Source organism: Balaenoptera physalus (assembly GCF_965194825.1).
Source record: "Balaenoptera physalus genome assembly, chromosome: 6".
Taxonomy (NCBI): Eukaryota; Metazoa; Chordata; class Mammalia; order Artiodactyla; family Balaenopteridae; genus Balaenoptera; species Balaenoptera physalus.
The window spans coordinates 103,534,957-103,545,744 of NC_138885.1; the positions used below are offsets into that span (position 1 = coordinate 103,534,957).

General features: G+C 35.8%; 1 protein-coding gene across 17 annotated transcripts in view; it reads right to left on the bottom strand.

Annotated features, from left to right (window-relative positions):
- The window catches only part of IKZF2 (IKAROS family zinc finger 2), a 219,730-nt gene that overhangs the window by 165,233 nt on the left and 43,709 nt on the right, over nucleotides 1–10,788 (bottom strand). For 5 of the 17 annotated variants that reach the window (XM_082467486.1, XM_082467479.1, XM_082467482.1 and 2 more), the window contains exons 2-4: nucleotides 9,564–9,630; nucleotides 7,984–8,032; nucleotides 7,066–7,170 (exon numbers count right to left, since the gene is read on the bottom strand). In XM_082467486.1, coding sequence (XP_082323612.1) covers nucleotides 7,066–7,170; nucleotides 7,984–8,032; nucleotides 9,564–9,566 — 157 coding nt within the window. In that variant the 5' untranslated portion in view covers nucleotides 9,567–9,630. The other 12 variants (XM_082467490.1, XM_082467489.1, XM_082467478.1 and 9 more) reach the window with 9 other exon arrangements.

Below are 10,788 nucleotides of genomic sequence, written 5' to 3' on the forward strand. Positions count from 1 at the left end.
GTAATACAGGAGGGAAAGTAACAAAACCACAAGCTACATATTAGATTTCACTAATTAGGAAAATTCACACTTAGTCTAAACTATCCTCCTGCCTGATTACTAGCCTCTCCCAAATTCCACAGGTGCTTCAAACTCTCTGTATACAGAATTAAACTAAACTAAATCTTTTCCTGGAAACCTGCTCCAGGATTTCCTATCTTCCCTGATGGAACCTATTGCCTCTATCCAACAATCTAGATATCATCATCATGAACTTTCTCCTCTCCTTAACCCTACTATCCAAGTCCTGTCCACTTTAAGCTATTATATCCCAAATCCTTCTCTTCCTTATTATCTTCACTACCACTAGCTCTCATGACTTTTCACTCTGTCGTTGCAACAGCCTGTTAAAGAACCCCCTGCCCCTGGAGTGTTCCCCGGCCACAATCATTTTACTCCTATTGTAGCTGGTATGATCCAGGTCAATAAACAAAACTGAAGTAATCTTCTTTGTTAAAACCCTGTGCTCCCTTGAAAATGAAATCCAAGTTTCCTCTTATAAAAGATATACCATTATCTCGCCCTGGTTAATTCTCCAGAGTCATCTCTGGCTTCAAATTCCAAGACTCCAACTTTGCACTCCAGAAATACCAATCTGTTTGTATTTCCCAGAACATATCATATTCTTTCTCAGCTCCCGCTGTGGGTTTGTTTGGTGAACAAGCCTCCTGCTTCTCTCCTAAATCCTATTCATTTAATAAGTCTCAGCTTAAGCATCATCTCCCTCCAGGAAGTCTTCTCAAACTAGTACCACCCCTCACTCCCCATAATAATAAGAACACTGAGCTTATCATAGTATAATGCCCTGTTCAGATGTCTCTTTCAAACCAGAGCACGAGCTACAGGAGGACAAAAATAGTGTACTATTCACCTTTGGATTCACCTTACTGTGCCTGACACATAAAAGATAGCCTACAAATATTTGTTGAATTAATCAACTAGAACGATATAGCAACATGTCAAATGCTTGTAAGTGATAATTTTATTTTAAGTTTACTTCAAATTTAAAACACCTAAACTATTACCCCCAAAATGCACAATTAGCAACAATCAGGCGTACAACTTGATTAGGTATCATCAAATGAGAAGTGATGGTACTACCAGAAGCAACAAATACGGTGAAATTTTAGATACAGATTTTCAAAGAAAGAATTGATTCTAGATATGGCTAGGTTACTCTACTAAGAGGACTTTTTCCATTCTTAAAGACCAGTGTCTTTAGAGCACCAATGATAAGCAATGATTTTCTTTACATGTAACCAAAAATATAAAACTTATCTCAGGAACACTGAAACCCAATAAAAAGAATCTCTGGCACACAGACAAACTCTACTTCTTTCTTAACCAAAATCTTCACAGATGCTTTAAATAATAGAGGGGTTTTTCTTTCATTTTTACCCTAAATTATTAGAAATGCCTATCTCCATTCCATGGACCTACGTAGTAAAATGGAAAGAGCAAAAGATCTGGATTTCAAACAGATATTGATTTGAAAAAAAAAAAAAACTTTCTTATGAATCATGGTTTGGTGCAAAAGAAACTTGCCCACTCTGAGTGATAGCAGCAGTGATTATTTATTGGATCTTAGCATGTGTCAGGAACTGTGCTAAGTATTTTGCATAATATTGCCTCATTTAAACCTCACAACAGGGACTTCCCTGGTGGTCCAGTGGTTAAGACTCTGCACTTCCACTGCAGGGGGCATGGGTTCGATCCCTGGTCTGGGAACTAACATCCCACGTGTCACGCAGCGCAGTGAAAGAGAAGAAAAATAAAGATAAAAAAATAAACCTCACAACAGCCCACTGACTTAGGTATTGCTTTTCCCAATTCTACAGATAAGAAAACTGGAGCTCAGAGATGTGAAGTTACATGACTAAGATCATACAGCAAGCTAGTGGCAAAGCAAGAATTCTAACACAGGCCTGTATAACTCCAAAGCCCATATTTTTAACCACCTGCAATCTACTGCTTCAGAGCCTCGGTTTTCTGTATTATAAACAGAGTAACTTCACAGAGCTGTTGTGGAGACTAAGTGAAATAATATGGATCACTTAGTATAGTGCTGGGTATATCACTTAGTATAGTGCCTATATATATTCAATAAATTATGCCCCCCTTCTTTCTCTCACTCCAGTTGTGATTACACATTTATAATAAGGGAAAATAGTTCCTAAATACTCTTTACCTATTTCAGCAGAGATATCCTAAGTCTTGATTAATTCACAAAAGGAAAATACTAACAGGTCAATAAATATATATTATATAAACAGATATAAAGGAAAAAAGCAAAGAAAAACAACATAGTCTACCTCATCTTAGGACTGTGACCCTGCTATTGATCTTTCAGAACATCATAAAATCAAAATGTATCGATATTCAAAGTTAGGAGAGAAGAGGATGGGACCCAGGGATCTCAATTCCTTACGGCTTGAAGGAAGACTCCCAAAAGAACCTAACCAATCACATTACACTGTTCTTAATGTATTTCCAGTGGGGAAGACAAATTTGGACAAAGATAGAGGCAATATAAACAACACCTCTACAGTAAGCTGTTTTGTTTCTCCAAGACAGACATTTATTCTTACTTCAAAGCAGACTTAAAAAATGGGGGGAGTGGGGGGGTGGGAGTGGAATGAGCAGCAAAGAAAAAAATACAGAAATTTTGCTGTTAATTCCCTGATCATATGTACTTCCTTTAGTTCCTATTTTTTTTCCTTTTGGTACATGGCCATGACACTTACCACTGATAGGTGTAAAGAAATCAAGTCAAACTTATTTTTTTAATTTCCTAACAAGTAAAAACTAAATGTAAGGTATGTTGGGTATATATACAAAACTAAGTACTACAACTGAAAACAGAGCGAGCTTTTACATCAAGTCCATCTGGTGTTATATTAGGGTGTGTCCTATGGAAATCCAGCCAAGGGTGACTGCCAAACTAAGCTACAGAAGACAACTCAGAAAGCTGGTGAGTCCCAAAACATAAGCTATATTTTAAAAAGTGCATTAGAGCATCTGCTTAACAAGATTATCTGTTATCATTCCACCCTCATAATAACCCTATTCTACTTCTGTAATACTGTTTTTGTCACTAAAACATGGGTCAGTACTGGACATGGTGGGCACCCTGAGATAATGACATTTTCAAGAGTTATCAATAAAGTGATCTAACCCACAAGGTAATATCAGTTTTATATCCCAATCCTGACAACTTTATCCTTCTGCTAAGGGACCTAAGAGGCCAACTGGTTTCTTCAAGCCTCCACTTCCTCACAAGAAAAATAGAAATCATACTATACTTATGCTTCACTAGGTTCTAAAAATGGAAACTAGCTAAGAAAAAAAATGAATGTGAAGCACTCTAAAAAGAATAAACTAGATTCCCTGACCTGATTATTGGTCAGAGTCTTGTAAAACTAGAATTACTACTTCTTCCAATTCCATACATGCCACCTGGCCATCAAACTGACTGATAAATGGTATTGACTGCAAAGTTGATCCATGTAAAGGAAGTAATAGAAACAAAATTTATGTCACAATGTATTTTCACACCATTAGCTCTCTCCAAAGAAAATTTACTTATTAGCATTATAAAAGTAAATGATGATGAGAAAAATAAAATTAATGACAATTTTTTGAACCTTAAAAATCTTTCAAAATACTCATCAGCAGGTACAGCACAGTTTGAAACCGATACTGAAGCAACTATACAAGAATTGGAACTGAGCTAACCCAGAAACATAAGGAATCACAAAGTAAGTCTCATCTGATGGGCCGAAATACAATATGGATTATTTTTGTATTGTTCTGTCTGCGTTGTCTGTCTCAGATTCTTAACTTCCAGATTCTATTTTTAAAATCACTTAACACTGTGTATTTCCAGTAGCCATCAAGGCATATACTGTCATCCCTGACACCGAAGATTGTCAGCAGACTCAGTGTGTACACTAATGATCTTGGGCAACAATGCCCATCTTCTTATCAAAGAGATCCTTATTCTAGAAGAAAAAGTCTAAGTTTCTCTAAGGAAATCCACTCGAAAATATAGGATGTAGTCATTACAAAATGTTAAGTTCACTAATACCTCTTATTTCTTTTTATCTTACATGCTGAATTTTAAAACCAAAGACTGTCAGGCACTGTAACATTTTTAGTTCTCTCCCAAGTCACTGATGCTCTCTTCTAGCACTGTCAAATAATGATAGCTGCTGTCATTATTTTTTATACAATAGCTGGCAGCAAGTTGTACAGATACCCTTCATCTTAGAATAGTCATAGAATAACCTAAACAAATGACTATGACCTTAGAATAAAACTGACCACTTTCCTAAAGCCAAAATAAGTGGGCTATCACATGGTAGTGTTACTTCACTGCTAGAACGTCAGTTATTTCATAAAATCAAAGGCTTTATTCCTTTTATTTTTTTTCTAAACTGTTTTAAAATAACTTTTTACCTCTTACACACATACTCTTGTCCTCCTTGCTGCTATGGAACCTATCTTATTCTATCATAAAAGTTTTCACATTTACTTTCAGCTCTAATACTTTCAACCAAAACTGCAATTCTGTTTTTGGAAGTCACAGCCCTTCAGAAAGATTATTTGAAGATATTAAAAAATGCGGAAAATAAATAAGTTCTTTTTATATAATAAAGTCAGCAATGCATATAAAAGGATTTAGGAAAACCAGTAATCTCAGACACAAGTGATTTGACAAGTCACACACGCACAAAAAATTATTCCAAGTCATAGAAAAACATCTGAGTGACCGATTGTAGGTCTCTTATTCTAATTAACAGACAAGAGTCCCTCTCTAGCACTATTTGCTTTGGCAATCTAAAATGCTGATATTCTCCTAGATCTAACAGAGAGGAAAAATGGGTATCTTCTCCATCTAACACCTAAGTGGGTAACCTAGATACTGTAAATAGAGGCTACGTAAAGGATGCAACAGACAGCTCTGAAGTGAGAGCCAAAATATTTAACCTGCAACTCTTTGGAAAAGAACGTGAAAACACATGCAGCTTAGCTAAAAACTATACTAACATGGAATTGCCACAGGCTAGTAAGTTAAAAAAAAAAAAGAAACAAGAACAAAACCTCTTTACCAAACATAATTTTACTGCTGTTGGGTGAGAAAAACTCAAATATCAAAAGCACAGTTCTTATTTGTCCAAACTGATCATGCCCATACTCTGCAATGTTTACTTAAAATAAATGAGTGAACTGCCTTTTAGAAAGGACTACTTGCAAAACCAAAATCAAATTCACAAATAAAGGAGCTGATTAACCAATTAACAAGTATTTTCCAGCTGATATTCTAGCAGTAGCTGGGGGATGACAGTCAAAGTCTGATTACCCACTATTACGTACCCCTTATATTCAATGTTTCTAAAGACAATAGCTAAATATTAAACTAGCAGAAATTGCATATCAATCTATCTTTACTCTTTAGGAGATTAAATGAAAATTATCTGAAAAATAAAAAATCTATCCTGCCAAGGACCTAGTAACATTAAATGTTAAAATGTAAAAATTGTACTCCCTACAACATTGCAATAGTAGTATAACTTTTATCAAATCAATAGCCAACTAGCAGAAAAAATAAATTAATGCTACAAGATCCATTACAAGAGATTAGCACTATAATTTAATATACATTGCATCACTAACTATTAATTTTCTTCCTACATGATAAAGGAATTTCAATGACTGCTTCTAGAATGAAATCTTCCTAGGAAGTGCTTCCCATTAATAAAAATAAAGAAAACTTTTAAATAAGTAAAGTAAGTTCACATAGTTCAGTCAAACTTTCAAGTCAGTAACTAGAACCACTTAAAGTTAATGAATTGCAAAATGTATTCAATAGTATTCTATATGCTCTTGCTTATAATTCAAAAGTCTTAACTACTTATGAAGCTAGTAGCTTTACAATAACATCAAGTTCTGAAACTGTAAGAGGGAAGTGGAAAGAAAATTTGTTCTCTCAGGATAATCAGAATTAACATATTAAGAATATGCTCATAATTCACTTGATGATTCAGTTTCCTTTAGTTATTAAATCTTCATTTAAAAAGGAAAGAAAATGCTTTTCCTTCACGTGTCACCCAAATAGAAAGCTTTTAAATTAAATTATATTTACATGTAAATCAGATGGCCTTTCTGTATAAGAATATAACACATATCAAAAGTATAAACACACGATTTCAAATTAAGTTTAAGTAGGAGTAACAGAGCATTTGTACTTGATAACTTATGAAACATTATAATTAAGAGAAAATAAACCAAATTCTTAATAAAGTATTTTGTCTTGTCACTGACAGCATGTAAGTTGCTTTTCTATTACACAAAAACAGTGTTTACTATATCAATGAATGACCCTTTATCAAAAACAGTAGCCAAAACTGTCTATTCCTGCAAGTTCAAAACATCCTTCCAAATTTTCTCAATTCTTCTCTGGACAGTCTAAAACAAAATGCTTTCACTTTGTCAGAGAAATAGATGTAAATGAGTTCCACAAATTTTCAATTACATTTCACTTCCAGTGCTCTGGACACGAAACTTTCACACGTTTAAGAAAAAAAAAAAGCAACTAACACTGCAATTCTACCACTGATGGATTAGCTTTATGCCAAGGTAATAGAAAATAATTTCTTTTTCTTTTTTTTACTTCGAAGAGTCCTTTGGAAATAACGTGTTTCCATATTTTTTTTACCCAGCAACAAAAACAAATCTAGTCATAAACCTCGCAAGACAAAAGAATAACCAGCAAAGCCTAACATTTCTTACCTGATACAGGTAAGCACCAGCTCCCAAATGCCACCTTGGGATAGTTCAGACTAGTAAGCAGGCTCATGTCTTACGATACCAAAATGAACAGGAATAAATCTGTGTTGTTCTTTCTTTAACAAAATCTACAGCAGCAGCTACACCACAATGTGCGAGGACCCTACAGACCTAACAACTTCAAGTCTATCGCTAGAGAAATAGGAAAAAAAAAAAAATCATAAAATGAAGACTTACTGCTTGTCATGTGACTTGGTGAGGCATGCTGTCCATTGGGTGTGCTCGAGGTGAGGTCAATTGCCATACTGGAGTGCTCCCTTTCAGGTGAAAGCTCATTGTCACCTGTTTTCACAAAATAAAACCTTTTGGTCTCTGTTCATTGTCATCTAAAATCTAATTACCAACTTTGTAATCATATATGCAGGGGTATGCATATATGATTTTAATGAAATACATTTTTCCCTTAAAAAGAAACTATAAGGAAATGTTATTTAGAAATACATAATAAATGAACGAAATGACGAAAAGCAACAACCGGCCCACAATAAAAAAATGACAAAATTTCATTATCACATTCATCTTAACTGTAAAATAATGGAGACTGGAGTAGTTGATTTCTAAAGTATCTTCTAGTTGAAAAAAATGTTTTCTTTTAACATCTAATTTAATCCTTAAGCACACAGTATTTTTAATGAGCATTTCCAAAATACTGGCTAGCAGAGAGTTAGATGTTTGAAAGGAGAGTTTGCTAAAAAAAATTGTCAGCTTGAGGGAGCTAATTCTCTTTCACATTATGCGTCTGAAAAATTAGGTTACAGAGTACTAAGTATTTAGTACATGCCATATTAGTAGACATATATGTAACCCGACCTATTCTAGACTTAAAGTAAATGAAAAAAATAAAGTCCTAAAGTGTTGATCTGCTAAGCTACTACTGATTTAAATAATATCCTTAATATAGCAGGTATATATCTATAGTTCCTTCTTCTTTCACTTCAGTGCTATTTTCTCAAACTCATTTACCAGGTGAAATTGTGAACAGATAGGAGGTAAGAGTTTACAGTTCTTGATAAAAACTTCCAATTCAGAAATTACAATACAGGTAACAAACATAATTTTATTAACAATAACAGATTAATGAAAATGAATACTTACACGTTATATAGCCATCAATAGCCTCTGTTTCCATAGTCAAAGTGCAGTGCTGCAATACAAAAGATTATACCCTTAACACAATGATTCTTTTCAGTATCTGCCATTAAATGCTTAACTTATTTGAAGCTCCAAGCAGTTAGCCCATGTTGCTGTTGCTGCAACCTGTGCCCAAGAAACATACTACAGTGTACTGTATGTGCTCATTTGCAAGTCACTGAACTCTTTCTGCAAATGATCTGATTCCTGCTGGAGATAGGATAGGAAAGATAAGTGTGCTATGAGATAGGCTGCAGCAAGAAATGAATGACTCTTTTAATCAGAATTTACTCGGTTTAGAGAAAAAAAATAGGAAGGGGGTACACCTCCAAAGTGCCAGCTTTAACTGGGATTGAAGTATTTTACCATTCACTACTTCCTACAATCAAGGACTTCCCGAGTATACAGATAGCTCTATTCACAATTGTTGCAAGTTGGTTCATCATGTTCTAATAGGGAGGGGGGGGGGGAGGACAAACAAACAGAAGAAATACAAAACAAAACAAAAAAACTTCGTGCCCAAGTATGTCTCGAAGGTTTCTGCAGCAGTTACCCAACTGCCAGGCTTGTATTGACATTTTAGCCAACCCCAACTTCTGTGTAAGCACCTGTTCAATGTAACCTTAATTTCCTGCCAGACCATGGTTGGATACCATGCCGAGCCTACTTAATACACTCCAATTTTGAAAAATTCATACACTTTTTGAAGAGGGGAAGGGGATCACTTTTTCAAAGTTTGGGGAATTATTTTCGTGCACCAATGACACAAAACAAGAACTTAATTCTCAGAAACAAAAGTAAATTGTATGAGATGACACCCCCTAGCTTTGATTTCACATAATGAAAAGATCGATAAGCTAACTGTATTCTTTGAAGAAAAAAGTTTAAAGAATTGACATGTCCTGAGAAGATTTTTACTTTTTTTTTTTTTTTTTCCTTTGGCCCTGGTCCTTTTTGCCTTTAGTTTCAAAACTCTCACTGCACCAGCAGCTAAATTATTCACAATGAGCCATTTCTGTATTGATCGCCAAGTATATTTAGCCCTGGCTCCTGGAATTTCTCCATTACTTACTGGAAAACAGGCAGCTTCACTTCTTGTCTCCAAAACCACTTCCCTTCTCCCTCCCCTCCCCTTCTGCACCACCACCCTCCCTACCCCCCCCAAAAAAAACTTTTCTTTCTTTCTTTATGGAATAATCAGATCAAATTCCCAACTCAGTCACTACATAGCACTTAAATTTCAACCTGCTGTACTGTTATCAAATTCTTTCAAATTATGATTACATAAGGCTTTAAAGAAAGGCATCCGTAAAGTTTAAAGGGGAGCAATTTCTTCGGATATTTTACAAATGAGTTTATCTCTTTAAAAATGTACACATTTAACACACACATATTAAGAAAGAAACGTCAGGGAGAAGCGAAAGAAGTCTGCCCCATCAATGAAATGGTTATTAACCCTCAGAGAAGGAAAGAAAGAAAAGGAGAAAGAGAAACGAAATGTACATACAAAAGAAATTGTCCTTTGATTAAAAAAGATTCATCACCATTTCCAGCTCTGTCGGGAGATCTCAGCTTCTTCTAACCCCTCAAAGAGGAGGTGACAATGTCGGGCTGAAGATAAACGGAGAGAGAAAGAAAGAAGTTTTTTGTGTTTCCCCCTTCTCTTTCCCTCCCTTGCCCCTTCCAAGCCAAGCCCCCTGCAGAGTTCAAGGCAAGGAGGAAGGAAAAGCACTTTACAGGTGGGTCATTCCGAGCCCAAATCCAGCAAACAGATCGGCTGATAAACAAAACCAAGAAATGAGAGAGAAGGAACACCCCCCTTCTCCTTCTCCTCCTCCTCCTCCTTCTACCCCTCCCCCTCGTCCCTTTGGGATGGTCTAGTAGGAAAAGTCACTCAGGAATGGCACCACGTACTTTCAGGAAAGAGGAAAAAAAAGAGAGAGAGAGAGGTCAGTCAGTGCTACAGCAATGCGATTAACAAGAAGAGAAAAAACTTGATCCACCGGTTCCTTAAGAATCGACCAAAAGCTAAGACAAGAAAACTGAAAGAAAAGGCGGGGGGGGGGGGGGTGGAGGGGTGTTGAGAGGGGAGGGACAGTCAGGGAGAACCCAGCAAAGAACCTAGGCCAACTTCACAGGACTGCTTTTCGCCCTTGGCAAAAAAATGATAATAATAATAAATTAAATCTTAATTCCATCTCTTTTGCCCATACCAGAACCTGTCAAAGTGATTTAACGGCTGCATTTTTACATGTCATACCAGGTTGTTGTTGTTTAATTCCAACAGGATCTGGATATTACCTTCTATCTGGACAGCTGTAATTTATTCCAGGCTACCCAACCTTTCTTGGAATTCAAGTTAAAACAAAGCAAAACAAGTCCAAATCCATGACAGCTATAGAGATGAGAACTGATTAATCGATTAACATCCCAGAAACAGATTACAAGGAGGGGACGATAAATTAAGGCAGAAGACATCATCTTCAACCCGGTTCCCTGAGCGTCCTTTACAGAAATCATTACCCTAATCATAACCACAATCCATCCCTCCCAGAGAAAAATATCTATAGTATTATTATTATTACTGGTTAATAGCAACAAGTCATTTGATCACATAACAGTGCAAAACGAGATACTACATAATTACACTTAACTTTGAAAACACTCCCCCCCTTTGCAAATCAGATACACATATTTATATATAACCTATGAATCAGAAGACAAAACAAGAGCTGTTCTTCACCACGCAAAAGGCAAGCGGAGATTTAC